The 27,978-nt window shown below is 37.6% G+C and overlaps 1 protein-coding gene and 1 non-coding gene across 3 annotated transcripts; one reads left to right on the forward strand and one right to left on the reverse strand.

The window, feature by feature from the left end:
* The first annotated feature begins 66 nt into the window (after nucleotides 1–66).
* On the forward strand, nucleotides 67–27,978 carry ADA (adenosine deaminase). Of its 2 annotated transcripts, none has more exons than XM_087720406.1 (11): nucleotides 67–294; nucleotides 9,190–9,251; nucleotides 10,827–10,949; nucleotides 14,670–14,813; nucleotides 16,279–16,394; nucleotides 18,860–18,981; nucleotides 20,910–20,981; nucleotides 21,903–22,004; nucleotides 24,041–24,108; nucleotides 24,343–24,472; nucleotides 27,384–27,978. In XM_087720406.1, the coding sequence occupies exons 1-11, from the start codon at nucleotides 259–261 to the stop codon at nucleotides 27,486–27,488; spliced, it is 1,080 nt and encodes a 359-aa protein (XP_087576532.1). In that variant the 5' UTR covers nucleotides 67–258; the 3' UTR covers nucleotides 27,489–27,978. The 2 variants fall into 2 exon arrangements, with proteins under 2 accessions (XP_087576532.1, XP_087576533.1); XM_087720407.1 differs by lacking the exon at nucleotides 67–294 and adding an exon at nucleotides 507–718.
* On the reverse strand, nucleotides 11,783–11,887 carry LOC148044724 (U6 spliceosomal RNA). Its single transcript, XR_015697423.1, has one exon. It is a non-coding gene; the product is annotated as a U6 spliceosomal RNA (small nuclear RNA).

The following is a 27,978-nucleotide window of genomic DNA, read 5'->3' on the forward strand; positions in this document are numbered from 1 at the left end:
GAGCGGGGAGAGTTTATTGTTCTATAATTTTGTTGCACGCCCCCCAGAGTCGCTTTTCACTCGAAAATATATTATATATTTTAAAAAGCAAATAGTTTCTCACCCCAGCCACGCTTCCAGCTCCCGGAGAGCCACTGGGCGGGCGGCCCGGCCTCGGAAGCGATCGCTGGGCGGAGCCATCCCTGCAAAAGCCTGACAGGACGGGCTGGTACAGTCACAGGAATCCTGGCTAACTCAGCAGTCAGAGGCGGCGGCAGCATGGAGCGCGACCCGCCTGTTTTCGATAAGCCCAAGGTGAGTGAGCAGCAGGTGCGGGGTCTGACTTGGCGCTTCTCCTGGACGCCGAGGAGCCGCTGTTTCTTCGGCGGGGAGTTGGAGGCGCTAACGCCCGCTGAGAGAACCCCGCTAGTCTTCCCTTGAAAGCTGCAGACTTCCCTTTCTGCTCTCCGGTGATTCGCCGGGGGCTTATTTCTTTGTAATTGGAGAGCTGCTTGTTATCCCGGCTTCCCCTGCCTGAGTCCACTCCACAACTCCGAGGAGCGCTTCCCTCCCGCGTATTTTCCTCGTTGCTCATCAGCCTCTTCCCACCGACTTAATGGTGATCCGCCTTCCGCCAGAAATGCAGCTCAAGGGTCATCATGACTGGATCAAACGCTCCCTTTTTACGTCCCTATTCAGGGTGGAGTAGGGACTGCTGGATGGACCTGACCTTCTACAGGTAGTCCTCAACTTACAACAGTCCATTTAGTGACAGTTCAGCATGTTACAATGGCACTGAAAAAAGTGGTTTATGACAGTGTTTCATACTTAACGACCGTTGCAGCATCCTCTTGGTCACATGAGCAAAAATCAGCCGCTTGGCAACTGACTCCTATTTATGACGGTTGCAGTGTTCTGGGATCATGTGATCACTTTTTGCGGCCTTCTGACAAGCAAAGTCAGATCCAGTGATTCACTTAACAACTGTAGCAAGAAAGGTTGTAAAATGGGGCAAAATTCACCTAACAAATGTCTCACTTAGCAGCAGAAATCTTAGGCTCAGTTGTATTTCTAAGTCAAGGACTACCTTGTATTTTGTACTGGCTGGCTCCATCCAATAATGTCTGAATCAGATAATCCAAATTACACTTGATTGTCCCCAGCCTAACTCTTGCTTTCCCATCCTTTTGACAACAACGCCTTAAGATTGCTATCTCATCCTTCTTAATTAGCCTAAGTTGCTTACATTATATATTTTTCACCCTTTGACATTTCATCTCTTTCCTGTCTTCATTGCCTCTGTTGTCTTTCTGCTGTCACTTCCCTCAGCTATTCATCATTTTACTCTCTTGCAGTTTCTTGTTTCATCAGTAATTCTGCCTGTTTAATTAAAGAATTATCTTTATTATGTGATCCCTAGCTTTTGTCCAGTCAGGTAGCAACATCTAATGGGTAATCGTTTTCTCCTAAGATGGCGCTGTCTATGATCAATTTTGGATGAGACACCGCTAGGAAATATGGTTATACATTAGACTGGGAGATTAAAAAGAAAATCCCACAAGGAATTATGCATTGCTGCCAAGATGATTGTGGTGTTGAAATCACCTGGAATGAAGTTTGACTTTATCTCTCCAGGCCTTATCTGAAAAACACAAGTGAATGACAATGTTAAATATTCACTTTTGAGGAAAACTGAATTATTTTTGCCACTGATACCTAAATGTTTGACTAGGCATTTACAAAACTGGTGTATGTAAGAATTTTTGCATTTACATTTCACAGTGTAAATTCTAAATGCTCATAGGATAGTCTGGCTTAGTAGCTTCTATTACGTACTCTTAAACTACTATCTGGATAGATGTTTCAAAGATATATGTTTATGTGCATTATTTGAACATTTTTTCTTACATTTATTTGCCACCCATCTCACAGTTCAAGGCAGCTCTGAGTCTTTTATTCTATTCATTTATCAAATTTGGAAACCACTTATCTCACTAGCAGAGCGACTCAGCAGTGTACAATTAAATATAAAAAATGTTAATCTATTCCCACAGCGGGCAGTTAAGACAGAAATAGAATTATAAAAACAAAAAAAGGCAGTGGAGGCCATAAAGGCGCTAACAAACCTCACGGCTATGTGTTCCTCTTTGAGCCCCAAGTGAATTGGCAGAACCAAATCTTCAGACGTTTCTGAACATCCGCGAGAGGGGGGACCCACCTCATCTCTGGGTGGGGGAGAATGTTCCAAAGGGTGGGGACAATGGCAGAGCAGGCTTCTTCCTGGACCCTGCCAGTCAAAAGTCTTTAACTGATGGAGTCCACAGCATACCCTCCCTGCCTGACCAGGTGGGATGGGCTAATATAGTCGGCCAAAGACAGTTTTGCAGGTCAATCCATAACTTGAACTGAGTTCCTAGTTAAATCATTTAACATAAAATACGTGATAACCCTTTCATGTTGGCTGTAATAATTGACAGCTTTTACATCTATTTTACTTATATGACATTATATTTTTCTTTGCCAAATATATGGCTCTAATCCATATAGTGCATTACTGATAAAGCTGAAACCATTTGCTGGAATCTGCTTAATTATTTCCAAACAGGTTCTTGTGAAACTAATCCAATTATTTAACAAAAATCAAGAACACCTCAGGTTTATAAAATACGTTTTGGCTCTGATCTTATTTAAATCTAATGTAATTTTGAATGAGAGAACATTATTCTGGGCTACAGGCTTTTATGTTATGGTGGAAATATGTTATTGATATAATCTGGTTTGTCATAATGAGTAATAAAGTTGAAAATATATTTTATTTTTTTATATTTAATGCTTTGTGGAATGTATGATCTGTTATATTGATTTTATCTGTTTTAACCCAGGTTATGGATTTGGCTATTCTAGAGAGCCAGTTCTAGTGGTTAAAATGTTGGACTAGCAACAGGGAAACCCAAGTTTTAATCCTGCCTTAGTTACAGAAGCCAGCTGGGCACGTTTAGGCAAATCAACCTTTCTTTCAGCTCCAGGGAACCTAACTCCATGGCTTCTGAAAATGTTGCCAAGGAAATTGCAGAGGCTTGTCTCTACAACTGCTGGAAGATAAGATTGACTCAAAGGAGATTTAAAAAAAAAGAACTTGTCAGAATTGCTGATGTATCCTAGAAACAAACAACAAAAAAAAAAAACTGCCTCACACAGACTTAGTAATATCATCTACCAGTAGAAAATTCTTGACAATTATGGACAGACAAAATTTATAAACATTGGTATCTCCTGCAGAGTTAACTGGGGTGGGGCAAAAGGTCCGAAGTGATAGATGCTACTATAGATTGAAATCTTGTATCTATGCATGCAGTCCACAATTACACCTCCCATTTGCACCCTACCTCCTCTACCCTTGTTTTAGAGATGTTCTGATCACTTCATGTATTTTAGCTAAAATATCTAAGTGTATTATTAGTCTTTGGTCCCATATTGGTTCATAGAAAAATTCATTAACTGCCAGCAATTGAATCATGAAAATTATATACTGAAACTTTCAAACTTGTATTAAGATGAGCAGTTGTTTCCCTTAGGAAATTGACTTTCTTAGAATGCTAAATATGTGGTACCCAGCACAGATTGTAAAAAATTGTATTTTGGTGATTTTAATGCAAAAAGGCACAAATAAACTGGTTTGTGGGAGAAGAGGAATCCCAATATTCTATATTCTACCCTTATTTTACCCTGCAGCTCTGTTCATTCTTTATATTTCTCTAAGCTGAGACTTTGTTTTTTGGTTTCAATTCCATCTTAAACACTAGAGCCATTTTCAGTTGCTGATCAGTTCAAAAGAGAATTAACTCTAAAGTGTGTTCTGAATGTATGTTCTGCAAATAAAAGTTTCCTTCTGTCTGTAGAAGGAATTGTGGTGTAACGGAAGTTCTGAAAAATCCCACATACACACAATTCTTCTTTTTTCTTAGAGTTCCCAGACTACCGTCTTTATCTTTCCAAAATATCTCCAAATATTTGAACAATTATAATGTTGAAATTAACCCATTAGCAGAACAGTTCAAAGGTATTCTGAATTCAAGTTTATACCATTTACATCAGGGGTCCCAAACCCTGGTCCATGGACCACCACCAGTCCGTGGCATGCCAGCAATCGGGCTGCACAAACAAGCAAAACCCCATCTGCAGGATGCAAAACCATGCCCCCCCCCCAATCCATGAAAAAACTGTTCCATGGAATCAGTCCCTGATGCCCAAATGGTTGGGGCCACCAGTTTACGTCATATATCCTTTTAATTTGAAACCAAGCCTTTTCAGGAAAAATAAATGGTAGCTAAATCTTTTTCCTGTGTGAGTTAAACTGAGTTAAAATCTTATGCATGCATAATTAAATATGTTCAAATTTTCCTCACTCTGTTACACTAGTCCCTTGGTGAATAAACTGACCTAAACTATTTGCCTCTTCATCACCTTATGACTTAGGCATCTTCTTTTGATGAACTAAGGACTTGAGTCTGCAGTAAAAATGTGCTACCTAATTTCTAATTTAAAAAGAACAAATCAATCTCAACCTATGTATTCTAAAAGATTTGGAATGAGATGATCATTTTTGCTCATGTATTTATTTATTTGTATTTGTATTTTATTGGTCTTGTATGCCGCCCACTCCCGAAGGACTCCGGGCAGCTTACAATAAACAAGGGAAGGGGATAAATAGACAAATAGACAAACAACAATTTAAAATGCACAACATTCATAGTTACCGTGGGGCTGGCTATTTCAACAGCCCCCCAGCCTGCCGGAGCAGCCAAATCTTAGTGGTTTTGCAGAAGGCCGGGGGAGTAGTAAGGGTCCGGATCTCCACGAGGAGCTCGTTCCAGAGGGCTGGAGCTGCAACAGAGAAGGCTCTCCCCTGGGAAGTCGCCAGCCGACATTGGCTGGCAGATGAAATCCGGAGGAGGCCTAGTCTGTGCGATCTGATCGGTCTATGGGAGGTAATTGGCAGGAGGCGGTCCTTCAGGTACCCAGGTCCGATGCCATGTAGAGCTTTATAAGTGACGACTAGCACCTTGAAGCGAGTTCGGAGACTAATGGGTAGCCAGTGCAGCTCGTGGAGGATAGGTGTAACGTGGGTGTACCTGGGTGCACCCACGATCGCTCGCGCGACTGCGTTCTGGACTAGCTGAAGTCTTCGAACACTCTTCAAGGGCAGCCCCATGTAGAGCGCGTTACAGTAATCCAGTCTTGAGGTCACAAGGGCGTGAGTGACTATCTGAAGGGCCTCCCGATCCAGGTAGGGTCGCAATTGGTGCACCAGGCGAACCTGGGCAAAGGTCCCCCTGGTCACAGCCGACAAATGGTGTTCTAAAGTCAGCTGCGGATCCAGGAGGACTCCCAAATTGCGAACCCTCTCTGGGGGGCGTATAATTTCACCCCCCAGCCTGAGAGATGGAATACTTGGCCAATCTTTGGGAGGGAACATCAGTAGCCACTCGGTCTTGTCTGGATTGAGTGCCAACTTATTTACTCCCATCCAGACCCTAACAGCCTCCAGGCTGGCACATCACTTCCACTGCTTCGCTGAGTTGGCACGGGGCAGACAGATACAGCTGTGTATCGTCCGCATATTGGTGGTACTTAATCCCATGCGTATGATCTCACCCAGCGGCTTCATGTAGATGTTAAATAGGAGGGGGGACAGGACCGAACCCTGCGGCACCCCATAATTGAGGGGCCTTGGGGTCGACCTCTGTCCTCCGATCAACACCGACTGCGACCTGTCCGAGAGGTAGGAGGAGAACCAACGAAGGACGGTGCCTCCCACTCCCACCTCTCGCAACCGTCGCAGAAGGATAACATGGTCGATGGTATCGAAGGCCTCTGAGAGGTCAAGGAGCACAAGGATAGAGGGGTGACCCCTATCCCTGGCTCGCCAGAGATCATCGATCAGCGTGACAAAAGCAGTTTCCGTGCTGTAACCAGGCCTGAAACCCGACTGAAAGGGATCCAGGATGTGTGCATAGGTTTGGTACATCAGCTTTATGTAAAGAAGCATTATAGGACTGGTAATGATATTGTGAGGTCAGATAAATTACCAATCTTGTGGTACAATTACAGTGAATATTAGACAAGATATACTCTTTTTCAATCATTAAATAACATTCCAGAAAGAGTTGTCATTCTCTAGGGCAGTGGTCTCCAACTTTTCTGGCTTTCTGGACTGGAAGGGAGGGAATTGGGCTGCAGAAGTAGCAGGTGAGGCATGTGTGTGTGCAACTCCACTTGCACAAGTGATGAGTGAGCATGCATGCAGCTTCCTTTGCACAAGTGGTGGGAACATGCACCTGCCACTTGCACAAATGGAGCTGCATGCTTGCTCACCCGTCACTTGTGCAAGTGGAGTTGCACAGGCGCGCTTCTCATGGGCTGCTCCCACAGCCCAGTTCCGAACGGGCCTGGCCCGGTACTGGGCCAAAGTCCGGGAGTTGGAGATCCCTTCTCTAGTGGTATCCTAAAATTGTACATGTATAATTAAAAGTCCCTGGTGGACTTTATGGAACTTAGTCCCAAGTAAATGTACACACAAACTACAGCCAGAAATTTTGTATCTTTTCCTTCCATTGGAAAACAATGAAACGAGCAGTGTCACATTTATTTCATTTAAATAGTTTCCTAACTTTGACGTGTTCAATCATCTATTCCTTTGTAGAGAGATCAAATAACTGGGCAATTCATGCATTCAAAAATGTACAATATTTCTCACCTTTTTGTTAGTAGAATTAATATACAAAAACTTCATATACTATTAAACTGCATGTTCTCTCTAAAAATGTTCAAGCAGACTCATGATAATTTGCTGGGCAGGCTAAAGGGATCATATTGTTCTACGTTTGGCAGCTCTCCTTTAATTAATTAGAAACCATACTGTTTCAGTATATCAGTTAATTGATGAAATTTTCTTGATTTTAGTTATAAAAAGACTGGATGTAATTCTTATTGAGTGGAACTCTACGAGTGTCAAGCTCCATTAGAAACTGGATATGTATTCAGTTGTAGACTGATTGTGGGCTTGTTACTGTACTAAAATCTTTCAAGCAGAACATAACGTTGTATAGAATTAGTATTGTTTAACTTGATAGATTTGGCTTGGCTTCCTCAATACTGTGACAATATATGAAATAACCGACATGGTTTATATGTAAGATATCTATGTTTTATATGTAAATTAACGTTCTGTATATCTGATGAGCGTGTAAGAAAGCCATTGTGGCCTAATGGTTAAAGTGCTGGCCTAGAAGCTCTGAGACTATGAGTTGTAGTCCAACCAGCTGGGTGACTTAGTAAAACAAATTCAAAAGTACATGTCATTCATATGAGATCATTTGATTATAACTGAGAAGTTAGAAGCCAGCTGGAAAGCCTAATGATAATTCCATTAGTAAATTCAAGAATTTTCTTACAGTGCTGCCTATTTGCTGGTGTTCAATCCAGGAATGTCAAAAGTGTCATGTTTCCATGAAAATAAGACAGGGTCTTATTTTCTTTTGATTCCCAAAATAAGCACTTATTTTTGGGGAGGTCTTATTATTTTTGAGGTGCAGGAGGTGGAGAGCATGGTCACCTCATGGCTGGTCTTGTGTTGCAATATTTTGGGGGAGGGCTTATTTTAGCACATACGCTCAAAAGCCCAGTTGGGCTTATTATCCAGGGAGGTCTTGTTTTCGGGAAAACAGGGTACTGCTTGTATCATATGCAGGCTACCTTTTTCTCTCACACAATTTATACACCCTTGCATAGTTTTTCTTTTTAGCTATATATATATATTATTTTTGGAAAATCTTTTTATTCTTTTGACATAACAAAAATTCTAATTTGTACATATTAATCTGAAACCTATTGAAACAGATCTTTTCCCAGAAACTTCCTTCATAATTCTGAATTCTGTATATTTTATCACACCTTTGGCACTGTTATGAAAAATCAATTCTATCATCACTAGTCCTGCTTTGTATATGTTTCTTGGTGTCATTTATAGAAAATTAATATAACGGTTGTACTCAACTTACCATCAGAAATGGGACTGGTATTGCCATCGTATGTTGTAAACAACTCATCATATTACCAGACCTGATTTTACTACCATTTTTACGATGATTATTAAGTATAGTTGTTAAGCAAAACTAGCTTCCCCAATTGATATTGGTGCAACTAGTTGTAAATGCAAGCTAGTTGCCAAATATCCAAATTGTAATAACATAACAGTGAGGCTATTGCAATGGTCATAACTTCAGGGACAGGTGGTAAATTAATTTTTCCCAAGGCCCTCATAACTTTGAACTGTTGTTAAATGAACAGTCATAAGTGAACGACCACTTGTAATAGGAAATCAAGAATTCATCTGGATTGGATATTACTTACATGTTCATCAGAATATTTTCTCTAGTCTGCAAATACTCTCTGCAAGAGTGAAAGGAATGAAAAGAGGAAAGACATTTTTTCAATAATGTATGTCACTAAAGCTGCCTTCATATTAGTTCAAGATGACAGATAATAAAATATAGTATGTCAATTCTTCGATTACAGGATAAATTTGGGGGACATATATTGTCTTGATTTAGTGATCAGGTACTTAACATAGTTATTGTATGAATGAAGCTTAGATCACATATCTTGATTTCCTCAGGGAAATTCAAAATGCAATAAATTGGTACAAAGAAGGCGAAATGGCTCAGTGGTCAAAGACGCTGAGCTTGTCAGCTGGAATGCTTGAAGGCTTGGGTTTGAGACCCGAGTGCTGAGCAACAGGGTGAGTTCCCATTACTTGCCTCAGCTCCTGCTCACCTAGCAATTCGAAAGCATACAAATACGAGTAAATAAATAGGTACCACTTTGGTGAGAAGGTAACGGCATTCTCTGCACCTTGCTGTATAGTCATGCTGGTTATATGACTGTGGAAATGTCTTGGATAGTCATCAGCCTCTGTTCAGACCACCTCAGCAAGCAAAGGCAGTTTATGTGTAAGTCAGTCAGAGGGTTTTGTTATTGTTTTGAATGTTATTTCACAAGGTTATTTGAATTTTCATCAAATTTTCAAACCGCTTGCATTTGGATAAAAGGTGGAGAACACATTTGTTATAAGGGACTGAAAATGCAGCTGAATGTGAAAATTAGATGGCTAATTACAATAAGACTTATATAACTTTTTATCTCTTGCAGGTTGAACTTCATGTCCACTTGGATGGAGCCATTAAACCAGAAACTATTCTACACTTTGGCAAGTAAGTTAACAACTCTGGGTCTTCTTTTTTTTTTTAAAAAAAAAAGCAACCATGCCATTGGTACTTTATCATTAATCAATATTGTTTGCAGACTGTCTCTCAATTATTCTGTTTAAATTTTAAAAGGGAAACATTTTGATGTTTGATCCCATTTCTTATGTGATGTTGTTGATTTATGAATTTAGAAGTAAAATTCCATATAGCTACCTTGTTTTCCCCAAAATAAGACCTCCCTGGATAATAAGCCCAATCGGGCTTTTCAGTACATGTGCTGAAATAAACCCTCCCCTGAAAATAAGTCACCTCTGAAAATATTGCAATACAGCAGCAGCCATGAGGTGACCATGCTCGCCGCCTCCTGCACCTCAAAAAATAATAAGACCTCCCTGAAAATAAGGCCAAGCACTTATTTCAGGGGTCAAAAGAAAATAAGACCCTGTCTTATTTTCGGGGAAACACGGTAGAACAACCAGGTTTTATTTCAGGAAGTAAATTAATGATGTAGTCATAGTTATATTTACTCATCTGTATAATCTACTTAAAAGTGGGCATCATGGTTCCCATCGTATCAATAATCTCTTCTATCATTTTCTCAGATGCGGTGGCTAAGACGCTGAGCTTGTTGATTACAAAGGTTGACAGTTTGGCACTTCGAATCCCTAGCACCATGTAATGGAGTGAGCTCCGTTACTTGTCCCAGCTTCTGCCAATCTAGCAGTTTGAAAGCATGTAAAAATGCAAATAGAAAAATAGGAACCACCTTTGGTGGGAAGGCAACAGCGTTCTGTGCACCTTTGGCATTTAGTCATACCGGCCACATGACCACAGAGACATCTTCGGACAGCGCTGATTCTTCGGCTTTGAAAAGGAGATGAGCACTGTCTCTTAGAGTCGGGAACAACTAGCACATATATGTGAGGGGAACATTTACCTTACCTAAGATAGATGGAAAAATCTGAAATTTAGGAAAGAATAGGATGCAAAAATTTGGGATCTGACTCCACTACTATATCTGACTGTTTTAAAACTTCTGAACATGAAAAAAGCACATTTATGAATAAAACAATTGTATCACAAATTTTGGGCAAAATGCTAGGAAAATGGAAAACAGTGAGGCAGTGAGGGCTTATATCCCAGTGGAAGCTGTTGCGTAATAATATAATTTCAGTAACTAAAAAGTTACTACTCTAATGGAAATTTATACTGATGTGTAAAGCTTAAAAATTCCTGTTTGTGAGTTAATAGTAAGGCGGTTTCATTTATTAAAGCATTTTGTGGCACGAGGAAATGAGACAATAGAATTGATATTAAGATTCAGGAAACATCTGATGTGCATGGATATAATTTATCAACAAAGTTATACCAAGAAAGGAAATACGTATTTTATTGGATGCTTCATTTTTAAGGTTAGAAGTTAGCTGGGGATACATTAAAAAGTATTATATAATGGTTAGCCAGGGCTATTTGACTATTCCGTTTTTTTATCAGCATACGCACTCACAAAAGAAATGACTGTTCAAAACTAATCCTAAATTAATTTCAGCAGTTGATATACAAACTTTTTTAAATTCCTAGAAAAAGAGGAATACATCTACCTGCAGATACAACAGACGGCCTTCTGAAACAAATTACTTGTGATAAACCAGGATGTCTCACTGCTTTTCTTCAAAAGTTTGATTTGTACATGCCAGCTATTGCGTAAGTGAAATAATTTGTTCCAATTTACTTATTGTAAAAAAGATTTTCGATATCTAAAAACTGATATTCATTTTGCTAGGTTAGCAATCCGTTACGTCAAGCTTATCCTTTTTTATTGCCTGCCTGTATTAGCTTCTGGGTGTGTTATGTATTTGCATTTATGCATTCTCTGATTCTCTCTCTCTCTCTCTCTCCCCTCCCCCCCATCTAATTTGCTGCTTAAAGATCAATGCCATTGTTCCATTTGAGAGAACATTAATCTATTGTACATGACTCACTGGTAAATGATAATCCTCTATGCTTATCAATTACCATGTAAGCGGAATAGTTTTGAAGGGTATTTAAAAATTTCTTGAAGCCATATAGGCACTTCTGCTGTCACAAGAGATTTCTTAAGATCAGCACAACTTGCTGTGATCTTTTTTTTTAATTGAAATTTTTTAGGAAAAAAAACTTTTACAAATGTTTACCTCCTCCCCCTACCCTCCCCACCCAAACCCCACCTCCCCAACCTTCCCCCTCCCCCGACTTCCCAGAACAAATACAGGGTATAAATCTTTAACAAAGATTTTCTAAAATAAACTTAAAGGAAGTTACTATCATCTTTCATTTGAGCTTTAACTCCTCTTTGCTAGGCTAACTCTAAACAGATTATATCATTCCTTATTTCTTCAGTCGTAAACTATCTGGAATTTCTTAATCCCATATTTATTTTGAATATAATCAATCCATCTTCTCCACTCCAGTTTATATCTCTCATTTGAGTGATCCTTGAGATATGCTGATATTTTAGCCATCTCTGCTAGGTTTGTTACTTTTAATGTCCATTCTTGAATAGTAGACAAATCTTCCTTCTTCCAGTATTGCGCCACACAGGGGCCATGCTAATCTTCTCTGTATCGTTCCAATTTTAGTATATGTGCTGCCGAAGCGAGCACTGCTTGCTGTGACCTTGAGATTAGTGCAATCTTAAAATTGGATGCTCCTCCTTACACATTTTCTTGCTTTAATGTATATAATGTCCCAATTTGTATTGCTAGAGAAACACCGTCTGTAACAAAATGTTTGTGATTTTATATTATTTTAGTTTTTATCACATCTTCATTATTTTTATAAACAACTCAGTGCAGCGAACAGAACTGATACTCCTTCCTCCTCCTCCTACTTTCTCCACAAGTCTGGAATTAACCACATGAAAATTTTCTCTTACATGGCATTTTTATCTGTTTTAAATTGCTATAGAAAAGCAGAGGAATATTTTTGTCTTTAAACTTTGAACTAAATGATGGTGGGATTTTGGTTAAGGAGAATTGAGCTCACAGGTTCACAACTGTCACTATATATCCAGTTGGTTCCAATGTGGACAGTGAATGTTCAACAAATTGTGCTCTTGGCTTAAGAATCCAAACAAATTCATATAGCAGGTATATTAGTATAAATTGGCTCCAAAGTGCATACTATAGCGTTCTTACTAGAAGATATGATTATAGCAAATACGAAAATATACTTTGCATTTATATAGAGCAGGAGTAGGCAATCTGGTGCCCTCCAGATATTTGGACTTTAATCTCCATTGTCCTTATCTTTGAACAGGCTGACTGGGGTTATAGGTTTAAAATCCACAATCAGTTGAGAGAACCATCTTTTCTGATAGACAGCATTTCAAACATTTAAAGTGCTCTCCATGCTTACTCGGGGATACATTTCTGTTGAAGGGGAGATTGTGGGGATATGCAGTTTTTATTGAATAAATTCAGTTAAAATTGTAGATGTTTGTATTTTCTATTTGAAGCTTCCATGGCATTTGAATCCGTCTGTGCTCTTTAAATTTGTAGTTATTTCTTAAAGTTGAGTTTAGCATTCATAGGCTATAAAGCTGAAGGCGATCTTTTGGGGAAGGGTTGAAGAAGAAAATTCAGGTAGTTAAGACAGTCTTTATTATATTCATTCACACATTAAGAGCAAAATGAAGAAATGGCAGGTCTATTGGGTAGGAGAAATAGCATTTTGATAAAAATGAGTTTGTCTGCATTGAATCAAATTAGATTAGATAGAACACCAGGTAATGTTTTTGGGGTTTCATATATCAGTTTTGTCCCTGATACCAACTTCTATCATGATTTTCAGGCAATTAAAGTCTGTTTCATCTGTATGGGGCAACTATTTCTGAAACCTAGGTTTTAATACTAGTTTACAATAGACAAATTATGACTTTTTGAGAATCCAGGCCTAAGATGAGAAATTGAGGGGAGAAAGGAGATGTGAGAGGAAACACATGACTGTGAATCTCATACAAAAAAATATCAAAATCATGTATTTTGTTATTTTTGGACTAACACTAGCACTGGGTACTAACGCTAATAATGATTTAGATGAGGCATAGTGTTGTGTCCTGTTGGCCTCCAGCCCCTCCAGCAGCTGAATCAGGGCAAGAGGAAGAGTGGGAATCAGGGCCAGCATTAAGGCAATCTGAGTGCTCCAAGGAAGAAGAGGAAGTGGAGCTGGCAGAGAGAGAGAGAGACAGAGGTGGAGCCTGGACCACCCATCAGCCCTCAGATGGAGAGTCAACAGCTCCCAGGTCTGGAGGTGGCTTACGAGGAAGAGGAGGAACAGTTGGGTCCAGTGCCTGACACGCAGATGCCCAAAAGGCAGAGGAGAGGAGAGCAGTGGAAATTCATGAGCCGATCCTTGGGAAGGAAGAGCCACTGCTACTAGCGAAGCCCCACCCTAGTTCTGGGGATAAAAGGGAGAGGGCAGAGATGAATAGATATGGAAGACAACTATTCATCTTCTGGACAGACAGACTTGTTAGCCTATGATGGGACTTTTTCCCTGGGTTGCGGGGCTCCTAATAAAGAAATATTTGAGTTAACTTCAGAGGGTTTGTCATGTTTTGGGGAACTGGGTCAGAACACAAAGTGTTTAAAAACTGGGAAGAACAAATGGCCTATTTCTTTGGGGTCCATAAATCTCTTGGCACTCCATACATTACTTGGTTTAATATTGACATTGTTGGCTCATTTTTCTCCCCAAAGTACTAATTCGAAACAGTCTCATAGATTTTGGATGCCATTCTTAGAATTTACGCAATCATAAGCAACAGATTTTAATGGACAGTAAAAGAACATTGGCAGTACACAATGTCCTGTTTCCAGATCAGAATTGATGCAAGGAATAGTGCCAATAATTTCTGATTATACATTTGTGTGTGGCTCTTTTGCACAACTGGAATTAAAACTATTTTTACTCAATTCTAGGCACATGTGACTTGGGACCTGTACATGTGTTAGAGGAAAATTATTGGACTTGGATGCAAAAAGGACTGGAAAGATTCTATGTCTCAACTATCTGGAATTTTAAATATTCCGAACTTTCCCATTAACTGAATCTATTTAGATAATGTTCAAATAAGGAAAATATTTTCCCTTCATAATCTTGTAAATATAGCTTATTGCATTACATTTTGGGGATTGGATCTGAATCAGAATCTTGATCTTTTTGTATGATCTTTATTATATACTACCAAACTTCTTTGAAAAGTCAGATTATTGCAGGTGGGAAGGTTATGTTGTTGTTTTGGTTGGGGACACATTAGAGTTGCAAACAGTATGCTACTATTTTAGAACTTTCTTTCCTGGTACTCTTATAGTTCTGCAGATCCATGTTTTACAGATTCTGAATTAGCCAAGACTATTCTAAAACAAGCTTTTTTATTTGCAGTGGTGACCGAGAAGCTATACGAAAAATTGCTTATGAATTTGTGGAGATGAAAGCAAAGGAGGGTGTGATCTATGTTGAGGTGAGGTACTGCCCTCATCTTCTTGCCAATTGTGAAGTAGATCCAATCCCATGGAACCAGAAAAAGTGAGTTATTGTTTAAATGCATAAGATAATGCTTCCTTGTCTTGGAAACTTCCTATTTCATCTCCCAGGCAGTTGCTGAGAGTTCTGGGAATTGAAGTTCACATCCCTGGAAACACAAATAAAAAGATATAAATTACAGTATTCTAAGAGGAGCAATTAAATTTTACTGGATGGCAGGTGACTTTGCAGTTTTGTGACTAATGGCACACTGTATTTGTATTCAGTGAACATGCAATACTGATGTTGACAGTATAATGACTCTGCATATCTTTTAATTTTTCATAGCATATAAGAGATCAATATAGAGCAGTGTTTCTCAACCTTGGCAACTTGAAGATGTCCGGACTTCAACTCCCAGAATTCCCCAGCCAGCCTGGCTGGGGAATTCTGGGAGTTGAAGTCCGGACATCTTCAAGTTGCCAAGGTTGAGAAACACTGATATAGAGTTACTTTGTTCACTAGAAAGTGGACATTTCTTTACTATTTTGTTCTTCTGGTTCAGTACTTAGCTCTGATTAACAATACTATAATTTCCATGAATATATTTTTTTTATCATTTGTTTTATCATTTATTATGACAAACAAAAAATATAAACACAGTGCAACTAAGATTAAGCATTTTATGCTCCAATCTTGTGAACTTCTTTCAACTATAAATATTTCTCCAGTATTGATGCATTATATTATGATATTAATAAGATATTAATACGGGGATGTATTTTATGGCTTTACTGTCCAGTTTAAATCTAGTACTTTAAAGGATTTAAACTAGTTCATGTTTCTAATTTCTCACTTTGTGGGATCAATAATCAGAATAACCAAATAATAGAGTTGGAAGGGACTTTGGGGATCTTCTAGTCCAACCCCCTTCTCAAGCAGGAGAACCTGTAACATTTCAGACAAATGGCTATCCAGTTTCTTCTTATAAGCCTCCAGTTATGTTTGAAGGCAAACCCTTCCTCTGGTTAATTGTTCCACCTGCTAGGAAATTTCTCCTTAGTTCTAGGTTGTTTCTCTCCTTGTTTAGTTTCTTGTCTTGCCTTCTGGCCATTATGTATAAAATTACACATAGTAAGTTGACCCTTCTGGAGAACTTTACAACAGTTACATTTGTTTAGATAGAACTGTGAAGCATTATTTGAAAACTAACTGCAAACTTAGCTCAAACCAGTTTTGTAGGGAAACCTCTTGGAAGCTTAAAGGAGTCTAGAAGATTTACTGCTCCTCTTGGTTTTTAAATTCCTGCCAAGGTAGCCTGGCATGCTATATTTTGTTGTTAATTAGCTTATCTGAAATGTGAGTGCTATCTCCATGTAGAAAAGAAACTATTTGCCCCATAATAAATAAAGCTGGATAATGTTAGCAATATGATTATTAATATCTATTATGTGTTCATGTCAATAAACAAATTCATAACAATTAATTATCTAATATATATAGTACACTGATTATTTATTTTTCAAAGGGGAGATGTTACTCCAGATGACGTCGTTAACTGTGTTAATCAAGGATTAAAAGATGGAGAAAAGGATTTCAACATCAAAGTCAAGTCTATTCTCTGCTGCATGCGTGACAAGCCATGTAATGTATAACCGTTTACTGATAGTACTGCGCTCTCTGTTTTCTTTTCTCCATCTTCCTCCCTCCCCACATTGAGTGTTCAGATTTAAATCCTTCTGTAATTTAGGCAAAGAATATTATTTATCCCTAGTTGAGATAAAAGCAAGATTTCCTAATGCAATATTGAAATCAGTAGTTCATATATCAGCATAAAAGTTGTGATTGATGTTTAGGATTGAAGCTGTAGTTGTCTGCTGCGTTTAAATTTAATAAATAAATGAATTTGGAACCTGCTCGTGGGTGTTTCCACATTAAAAGGTAGGCATGATGTAAAAGAGTTTTGTGAATAAAACAAATGGCTCTGAACTGAAATAAGAAACTTAGTTGCTCCAGGTTTCAGCTGGGATCTTGTAGGATGAATAGGGCAAGGCTCTTTATGCTTCTCTTCTCCACATGCTTTTGTGCAGATACACCCACTGATCTTTACATCACTTTTCCCCAAAGGGCTATGCTAGACAAATTTAGCCACTGATAAATCACTTACTCATCATCTCCACCCTTAATTCAGGCACAGCGTATCCAACTAGCCAACCTGTCCATCCACCCAATTTAGATCTTAGACACAGTGACTAGGAGATGATGGTGAAAGAAAGGTAATGGGAAGGCTAATGCCATGTGGCTGCTGTAATATATGCAGCTGGTCAATTGTCTGTCCTCTGATCTTCCCAGTGATTTCCTTTCTCTTCTTCCATAACACTGCTTGTGACCTTGCCTTCCCCCCACATCTCTATCCTAAAACACATTTGTTGAAACACATTCATTTGAGGTCCTTGTTTGAACAAAAGGCATGTGTTGGAATATAGCCAGTTTACTTAGTGCTTCTATGTATCGTCTTTCCTTGAAAATAAGACAGGGTCTTATTTTCTTTTGACCTCTGAAATAAGCATTTGGCTTTATTTTCAGGAAGGTCTTATTATTTTTGAGGCGCAGGAGGTGGCGAGCATGGTCACCTCATGCTGCTGTTGTGTTGCAATATTTTCGGGGAGGGCTTATTTTAGCGCAAGCACTCAAAAGCCCAATTGGGCTTATTATCCGGAGAGGTCTTATTTTGGGGAAAACAGGGTAGTAATGGGTTATTGACATTGCTCCTTAAAAATTCTAATTGATAAATTAGTTGTGCCCCTATAACTCAATTCAATATATCTAATGATTGCAATGATAATCTGCTGGATGCTGGTACACCAACCTTTCAGAATTAGGTTGTCAATCTGAAAGTTTTGGAAACAGCTTTATTTCTAGATACATTATGTGCTATATGTCTATACATGTATAAATATCACATAGAATGTAATGAGAAATGCCAGGACAGAGTTATCAATCTATTTAGTTGAAGAAAGAAATTCCTATCTTTCTTTCTTGAAAAGATGGAAGTTTCAGTGACTGGAGTGAATAATTTTACTGAACTAAATCTTATTTCCAGAGTCAAGGGAATCTACAAATTATTTTCTTATTTGATTGTTGCTATAACCCTACATATGCTCCAGTTATTCAGAACTTCAATTTGGCAGTAATAGTTGCACTTTTATGTAATAGTATGTAATAAGATTTCCAGAAATATTTTCTCCAGAGAATATTTTTTCTAGCTTAGATAATTATTTATTTAATGGTAATGTGTTCCTTTGAATAAAGGCTTGCATTTGTACAGTGAGCCACTATCAATTAATCTCATGATTATTTATCAACAGTTTGTAGTCTATATCAATAATTTATATTGTGGTCAATTTATATTGGTTGCATTACTCTTTGTAATACTGTATATTTTTTCTTTTATAATTAGCTATTATATGAACTACTTTGTTATTTTGCTACTCCTCTGTTTTAGAGTATTGGTGAAATAATTTTTAATTGAAGATTAAACAACGTGAGAAAAGATATATTTGTTACCTTAAAATTATATATAAAACTTCATAAATTAATAACCTTTCAGTGGAGAAAAAGTTACGCTTTGACAACAGTGCATAAGTTTGGATATATTTGATTCTATCTTGTATGTACCAAGCCTGCACAGCATGCAAAACTGTGTGACACGATTATGAATCTCCGTGTCCTTGGTATGATTATGCGCTTTCCTTGAAATATTATTTAGTTAGAAATTCTAGGAAGTGATAAAATGTAATACTTTTACACTGTAGCATAGTTTATGGAGAGTCCTCAAACTCTTCTAGAAATTTCAATCATACTGAAATGATAAAAACTAACCAGAAATAAACAAAAGTATCTTAAACATTGTAATTCTTTGTGGCCATTCCGCTATTTACAACATTTGCTTGATCTCCACAGAAGTTGTCAAAGGGAAAGTCAACAAAATAAAAGTGTCATTTATGTATAACTATTTTTAATTAATGATTACAAGTCTTATTTAAGCAAGACCTTGGATTCTGCCAAAATTTTTAAAAAATGATCCTTATTTATGTTTTCCTTTCCAGGCTGGTCGCCAGAAATACTGAGACTGTGTAAGAAGTATTGGAACGATACAGTGGTTGCTATAGATTTAGCTGGAGATGAATCGATTATTGCTGACTGTTCAGGCCACCTAGAAGCTTATAAAGTATGTTCAGTTTTATAATCAGCCTAAGATTCCCAGTAAGGGAGTAGTTCGGGACCAATCATTCTCTTATTTTCAGCAATATTTAATGTTCCAAATCATTGTTCGGATCAAAATTTCTACTTCCCATGTGTAATACAATATCCAGATTTCAATTACAAGTAATGTTTCAGCCTTGAATTGAAAAATCTCTGGTTAAAACTCTGAGGAAAATATGTATATGGTCACTCCTCTGTTTTAGATTTCCCTTCTATTTACGCATCTTACTGATACGTTTTAGGGTTGTGTTTGTTTAAAAATGAGAAATCCTTTGGCTTTCACATGCCTTTCCTTCTTTTTGTTCCTTGAAACAGCCTGACTTTTCCAGATTTTGGCAGAGCCTGAAAAGTGCTCTACTGTTTTTTGGTCACATTATTTTTAATGAATGGATTTCTCTTCCTTTTCCAAGTCCCATCAGTAAGAACCTGGGACAAACCTAATCTTTTGAACTAGGAGGAGTAGAGGTTTTTTTATTCAAAATTACTTTCCCACATTTGAGAGTAACCTATTTATCTTTAGCCAGTCTCTCCTAAGTAATGATTATTCAGGGTGAGACAGCCATCCTTTCAAAACACTTCCTTGACACAAATTGTTTTAATGTGGCCTTCATGGCATGCAGTATCTTGTGTTTATTTCCTATAGAGAAAAGTTGAATTACATGTTAATTTTTGATGTATTAGTTTTCAAAAGTATTAAAAATATCAATCTTCTTTCTTTAATCATTCAAACGTGCTGATATTTTCTCCTATGAACTATCAATTTAGAAACACGAGACCGTGAGTTCAAGGCCCACTTTAGCCAGGAAAGCTGGCTGGGCGCCTCTGGGCCAGCCACTCTCTCTCAGCCCAATCCACCTTACAGGGTTGTTGCTGTGAGGAAAATAGTCCTCAACTTACAACAGTTCATTTAGTGACAACTCAAAGTTTACTGTGGGACTGAAACCAGTGATTTGTTGTTTATCACACTGAAGCTAGGATAGTACTTTGGGTAGATGCTGTCTGCTTCATTTCAGAAAAGCTTCTGTAGAAACCATTCTACATATGCCCTCTTGAGTGATTGAAAAATCCATACAATTTCAAATGGTTCATTATTATCATTTCTATTTCATCCTTTTAGTTTTTGATCAGGAAAGGCTTCCAAGGTCACTTAGAATCCATTTCCTTCTATTTACAATCTAAAAAGACATGACATTAATGAAACATAATGGGCTTCGATTTATACAGAAGGGAAATAAAACTCTAATGGAATCAGAATTACAGGTTTTCTTATCCCAGTTGCTTTCAAAACAATTCAATTTTCTGGTTTTCTAGCAGAGCTGAGAAAAAGTCCAGCCTACTTTCTCTTCCCTTCCCACTCTTTGGCTTGGACAACAGGGAAGAGACAAACCAGTGACTATCCCAAGAGTTTTTGTCTCTGAATACAAATTGTCTGTGTCTATGAAGAACTAAGCTAAGACACTGAGCTTGTCGATCAGAAAGATTGGCAGTTCAGCGGTTCGAATCCCTAGCACCCCGTAACAGAGTGAGCTCCCATTACTTGTCCCAGCTTTTGCCAACCTAGCAGTTAGAAAGCATGTAAAAATGCAAGTAGAAAAATAGGGACCACCTTTGGTGGGAAGGTAACAGTGTTCCGTGCGCCTTTGGCATTTAGTCATGTCGGCCATATGACCATGGAGACGTCTTTGGACAGCACTGGCTCTATCAACATTCTGAGCTTTGCATTCAATTTAATAATCATTTTTCCTCTTTAAGAGCAAAAACAATTCTAAGTAGGATTGATTTGTTTGGCAATTCCATGTTCACTACCAACAGAATATGAAATAGCAGATACAATTGTCAAAAATGTGTTATCTTATGTTTTGCAAATTACCGTTTCTATTTCCTATTGCTCAGGAAGCTGAAAGCTCTGGTATTCATCGGACTGTTCATGCCGGAGAGGTTGGATCATCCCAAGTCATCAAAGAGGTAGGAAATAGTACCATATAACTTGTGTGTCATCTGGAAAGCTGCCAGCTAGAACTAATGTAGAAAATTGTAAAATCCTGTAAGGACTGCTTAACAAAAAAAATGTTTTCAATTTTTTTTAGAAGAGGTAAAAGATAAGAAGAGGTAATTTAAATATTTCTTTTGTTATAGCATAAATAATTAGGATGGTTTTGCAAAATGTCTTGTCATCCAATGAATTCAATCTGTGCCCCAAATTGTTTCTTAATCATTAATTAAGTAGTACCCCTTCATTTCCATTCATTATTCTATTTAATATTAAAATTCTGCTTTTATTTTTTTAAACCAAATAATATATTTTGATTTTCTAGAATCAGACTGCAAATAATGTTGCCATCATTTTCCGTTATACAAAGGTGTACCTTACAGAACACTGTAGCTCAGTTCTTTTCTGTCTAAATAAGAATTAGAAAAATCCAGCTATACGGGACAAACTATAAATGCCCAAATCCTACTGGCAGAGACATTACTTACAATGTTGGCCCTTTTCTTGAAATCAGTTAATGGTTTCCATCCATTTTAAACTACTCAAGCTTTGCTATGTTTTTTGTTAAGTTTATGCAAAAATGGTTTGAGGTTATAATCTGGAGTATAAAATCTATCATTTGTAAATTTCTACATAAGAGAAATTCAGGTTTAGCAAGAAAAAATGAGTATGGGAATAATATTAAAAGGAAGTAATATGTAAATCTAAGGCATGCTCATGTATACTCTACTCTTGAATTGCTATAAATGTATCTTACACTGTACTTTACGATTTTGTATTAGATATTCATTAAACACCATCTAACTTTGTTGTTGAGGGATTGATGTGTCAATTGTAGAGGTATTAATCTGCGAATAGTAATTTCTTCCTATTTTTTTCCCTTTATATCACTATAGGCAGTCAACATTCTTAAGGCAGAACGAATTGGCCATGGCTACCACGTCTTTGAGGATGAACAACTTTACAAACAATTGTTGGAACAAAATGTACATTTTGAGGTAATAGAATATCTTCTACAAATCTCTGTATGTACTTCCTTAACAATTTTTAAAGACAAAGATAAAATTGTTAAATACTGAGTCAGCACACTAATCTGCATTTCTCTGCTTTTTTCTGCCTTTCTTGGAAAAGCTGAAGCTTGAATGAGGAACTTCTTTGGAAGTAAAATCTTGTGGTTTGAATTAATATGAAATTTATTTTGCAATACAGCATGCATATCATCAGTTTTCATAAAAGAAAAAACTTCTAAGCCTGTAATTTCAAAAAAGGATAAAATACAAATTAAAAAAGAAAACGTTAAAAGAAGAGGGAGGGGATTAAAGAGGGGGAGAATTAAAAAGTGACAAAAGAAAAAGAACATAAAAAGGATTTTGAATCTTCTTCAGTACAAATATGAAGTATAGTAACCGCTTACTCTAAATTATAACAAAAACATCATATAAACAGTATAGAAACTAAATCCAAATTTCCCCAAAACTACAGAACTCCTTATTCTAAATTTAACCATAAACCTTAAAATATACAATCTATATATTGAATAATTATAGTATACCAATATTTCTATAATCTCAACAAATCTAATTATCAAATTCTAAAACTTCATTTTTATCTTTCTCAAGCAAAAAATTCAAAAGTAGTCTCGAGTAAAAACCAAGTAAATAAACTTTTATCTTTCATCAAAATAATCAATTTTGTTACCTTTGCCAATTCCATTAGTTTTGCAATCCACTCTTTATTTCTTATAAGAAATAAGATTAAATAAGTAAATAGTGAAAATGCCAAGTGGACAAATTGGGATACTATTCCCTGTGGATACATTGCTTAATTAACATTTTTAAGGCCTCCAAAGGTGATTGATTTCTTAGGCCTGCAGTTTGCTACAGGAAAGCAACAGCACAGAAAGTGCAATTGTTAAATGCAAATATGTTGCATTTAAGTCTACAGTGGTAGCTCAGTACTTGTTGTTAATTGATTCTGGGAGGCGCAATGAGTACCAAATAAAATTTCCCATAAGGAATATTGTAGTGAATCATAAAGCAGCTAACACTGAAAAGTTCTAACTTGTGCATTCAGTACCAAACAAATGAGGAGTATCAGGACAAAATTTTCGTGTCAAAATGTGTTGAATACCAAATTTGATGAGTTTCAAAGCAGTTGAATACCAAGGTCTCACTGTATACAATATTATGTAAAGGGTGTGTCAGTTTAGATTCATTTAGAGATTCATTGACACCTACAACTTGACAGGGAGTGAGTCAACTTTTGGATGCTTGCATTATGTACAAGATATACATAATGTAAGCCTATTCCTTATTTGTCACACGGCAGGTTATAAATATACTGTTCTATGTTAAACCTGATTGCTTAATGAAAGAAAACTATATTAACATGTTATGTCTTCTTATTTTGCTTTTGGGGATATCACCTGAAGTGTATTAATGTCTATAGTTTGATACCAAGAGACAAAGCCACATGTTAGAGCCATCATATATAACTAGAATGATAAGATGAATGTCAGATTCATACTGTTGCATTTTACTGCAAACAAAAGGTGTAAATGAACTCTTTTCACAAACATGACTTGGTTCTTGGTCTGTATCTGACTGATCTCAAATCTTTGAATTAACTATCCTTTAACTGGCATTAATTGTTCTTTTTACAACTGACAACAGTCCATTCTTAATTAGATAGGTGTAGTTTATTCCATAATCTTTCCGAAGAGTCTGTAGAAATTGACTGCAGTGGTACAGATTAATAATACCAAATGGATCATGTGCATTTTTCAGTTCATATGTTCACTTTATATGAAGTGGTTCAGGTAATTTTATAAACAATATTTCAGGATGAACAAAATGAATTATTTGGTCTGAATCTATGCATAGAATTATTCTCAGCTGTTATGAGCTTTTTATAGAAAACATTCACTCTCAAGTAGGATTTTCATTTTATTAATTTAATAAATATTTATTCACATTAAACACTTTTAAAAAGATCTATATTGAGCATCTTCATTTCTCTCTGCTTAAATATATAGCTCTGTCCTTGGTCTAGTTATCTCACTGGAGCATGTAAAACCAGCTTCAAAGAACATCCCGTTAAAAGGTAAGTATTGCTATTACTATAATTACTTCAGATAAATTATACTTCAGCTCATTTACATTTCCTTTTGATTACTTTTTGAATTTGCAAGAAATTGTTATAAAATATTTTGAAAAGAGAAGCACCATTTTAGATTTTGGTAAATGTGTAGCAAAATGCAGTAGGAAAGCTTACTATATACTATATTTCTATCCATGGATAATAAATCATTTAACATTTTCATTTTTGTCTTTCCAGATTTAAGAACGATGGTGCAAATTACTCCTTGAATTCAGATGATCCACTCATTTTCAGATCCACAATTAACACAGACTATAGAATTACTCAAGAATACATGGAATTTACAGAACAGGAATTTGAGAAATTGGTAAGTTGATCTGTTTTTCATATTGGCAATACTTTGCCCTTTTTGTAATGTCTGACTTGTTTTGATCTGTTTGTTTTAAAGTAAAATCTTCCTAATAAACTGAAATTGCAGATGTAGATATGGTTAATCTTTTCAAGCTTTTTAGAGATAGAAATATAGGCATCAAACAAGATGGTCACATGAAGACCGTACTGTGGAGAACAGAAGGGACATTTTACCTACTTCATTTGTAGAGAAATGCTAATATTATTACCATTTAAATACATCCTTCGGGTAATGGTTTCTTATGTAAACATATGCTCATTGTGGCAAGGTATTTGTTAATAAATAGTCATTTCTGTATTCCATATGGACCTTCATGTATTCACAAACACTGTCAGCTGACAACTTGTCTTTAAAAAAATCTCACAGTTCTCTGGGATCTATTTACTCCTAATCTGAAATAGTTAAGAAATTGGAATTAATTAAGAAATTAATGCTCAAAAAACTGTGTAGGCTCATTAGCACACTATTGTTTCTTATTAATTTCAGATGATATTATACTTTATTGTGGTTGTTTTTGTTGTATCCTAGCAATCATATCCTATTTCTGATAAATCTCTGCATATTCAAAGACATTTTGTTTTGGTATATTGGATTGTTAATAAAAAAAGTAGTTATTGATATAGTGTTTTCCATGGCTCTTCGCAATTTATATGGCGCTCTACAATAGATGAAAGGCTAAGTTTAACACCAATTTAATTGCTTTCAAAATTAGAAGATGTAACTTGTTAACACCATATGTTAACTGTTTTAAAATCAGTTGAAGTTTCTGGATTGGTACTACATACCGAACTATAAGCATATGCATAGGTGTTGTTCAACATAATAGGCTAAAATAGCAATAGCAATAGCACTGCGACTTATATACTGCTTCACAGTGCTTTACAACCCTCCCTAAGCGGTTTACAGAACCAGCATATTGCCCCCAACAATTTTACCAACATGATGGAAGATTGAGTCAACCTTTAACTGATTAGGATCGATTGTGGGCAGTCAGCAGAATTAGTCTGCAATACTGCATTCTAACCATTGTGCCCCCACAGCTCTACCAAAATATGATCGCAAAGTTTGTAGTTTAATATCCCATGACCTCAGTGTTATTCAGTTTGCATTACCGTAGCCTTAGAGCATTTTGCTGAGTAATAGGACTTTCAAACTTTTTATTGTTTTGGGATCCTGCCAGTGCATCTCCTAACTGCTTAAAAAATCTTTGGTAGCCGTAACAGAAGAACAAACAGCATGTTGGATTCTGAAGAGCGCTATCAGTCTATAATTTTTTACTGGGTTACTTATTTGCTTTGCCCCAATGTAAAAGTAGTCAAATCTGCAGCATGTGGCTTAAGATATGCTGTATATATGAATTTATCTTAGTATTTGAGCAACTTCAGGTGCGCTTTAAATGGGAAGAGTGCTTGCCTAAAACCCCATCTGTGGCATCCTTATGTTTGTTAACTCCGCTTTAGACTTTTGTAAAAACACATTCATTTTCAAAGATAAAAGTATAGCATTTAAAAGCAGCATTGTCAACTATTTGATACCATCGACCATGGTATCCTTCTGCGACGACTGCGGGAGGTGGGAGTGGGAGGCACCGTGTTGCGGTGGTTCTCCTCCTACCTCTCGGACAGGTCGCAGTCGGTGTTAGTGGGGGCGCAGAGATTGTCCCCTAGGCCCCTAACATATGGGGTGCCTCAGGGCTTGGTCTTATCCCCCCTACTATTCAACATCTACATGAAACCGCTGGGAGAGATCATCCGTAGGCACGGGATCAGATACCATCAATATGCGGACGATACCCAGTTGTATCTGTCCGCCCCGTGCCAACTCAATGAAGCGGCAGACGTGATGAACCGAGGCCTTGAGGCCGTTATGGACTGGATGAGGGTTAACAAGCTTGTGCTCAACCCAGAAAAGACCGAGTGGCTGTTGTGTTTCCCTCCCAAAGATTCGACCAATATTCCATCACTCAGGCTGGGGGGTCAAATTTTATACCCCTCAGAGAGGGTTCGCAACTTGGGAGTCCTCCTGGATCCACAGCTATCGTTTGACCACCACCTGACGGCTGTGACTAGGGGGGCATTCGCCCAGGTTCGCCTGGTGCGCCAGTTGCGACCCTACCTGAATCGGGAGGCACTCACAACAGTCACTCGGGCCCTTGTGACCTCTAGGCTGGAATACTGCAATGTGCTCTACATGGGGCTGCCCTTGAAGAGCATCCGGCGACTTCAGCTAGTACAGAACGCGGCCGCGCGAGTGATTGTGGGTGCACCTCGGTTCACCCACATAACACCTATCCTCCGCGAGCTGCGCTGGCTACCTGTCGATCTCCGGATGCGCTTCAAGGTGCTATTAGTCACCCATAAAGCCCTGCATGGTAGTGGATCTGGATACTTGAGAGACCGCCTCCTGCCAATTACCTCCCTGCGACCAATTAGATCTCACAGATTGGGCCTCCTCCGTATTCCATCGGCCAGCCAGTGCCGGCTGGCAACTACAAGGAGGAGGGCCTTCTCAGTAGTAGCCCCGACCCTTTGGAACGAACTCCCCGTGGAGATTCGTACCCTCACCACCGTCCAGGCCTTCCGCACAGCCCTTAAGAACTGGCTAGCCTGTCAGGCCTGGGGACAAGGATAGTTGCCCCTCCCGAATGATGAATGTATGTTGCTTATTACTTTTATTATATGTGTCTATGTCATTGTTTGTATTTCCCCTCCCTGATTTTATGTGAGCCGCCCTGAGTCCCCTCAGGGAAAAGGGCGGCCTACAAATGTTAATAAACATTACAAACATTACAAACATTATTTATTTAAAATAGTACAGCCCACATTAATGGAATATGATCAGGCGTGCCTCCTTCTTCTTTTTACAGAATATAAATGCAGCAAAGTCCTGCTTCTTGGAAGAAAAAGAGAAAAAGGAGCTTGTGTACAAGCTACAAAAAGCCTATGGGATGGTAAAAAGCACAGAATTCTGAACTCTTCTGTACCAGGCATCAGTTTGTTTTCTTGACCAATGTTATGCTTGCCCAAAGTCTTTGTTTTGCTTCTTGGAAGACAATGAGCAAACTTCGTATTACTCTTGTTTACTCTTAATAACTACCGAATGTACAAAACAGTATTCTTATGATGGTAGGTACCATGAGTTTAATTTTTTTTAAAATTTTTAAATGGAATGTAAGCTGCTCAGACATCTAGAGATTGGAAATAGGGATACATTTATTGCAATTACACTCACCATCTCTGGTACACCAAATCTGCAGGCCATTTATTATTTCAAAACTTACCAGTAGGTCAAATAAACTATTTATTTGAAACAGCAGTCAAAACCTATCTCAGACATTTTTAAAATATTTTTTTTAAAAAATAATCTGCCTCACTAAATTATCTACAAGTGATGTCTTTTGTGGACTCCTACATTAACAAAAGGGAGAAAGATCATAAGTATTGTTAAGATTGATTTTTTTT

Source organism: Thamnophis sirtalis, unplaced genomic scaffold, assembly GCF_051295495.1.
Source record: "Thamnophis sirtalis isolate CommonGarterSnake01/CBP01778 unplaced genomic scaffold, rThaSir2_p1.2 scaffold_7, whole genome shotgun sequence".
In the NCBI taxonomy this organism is placed as follows: domain Eukaryota; kingdom Metazoa; phylum Chordata; class Lepidosauria; order Squamata; family Natricidae; genus Thamnophis; species Thamnophis sirtalis.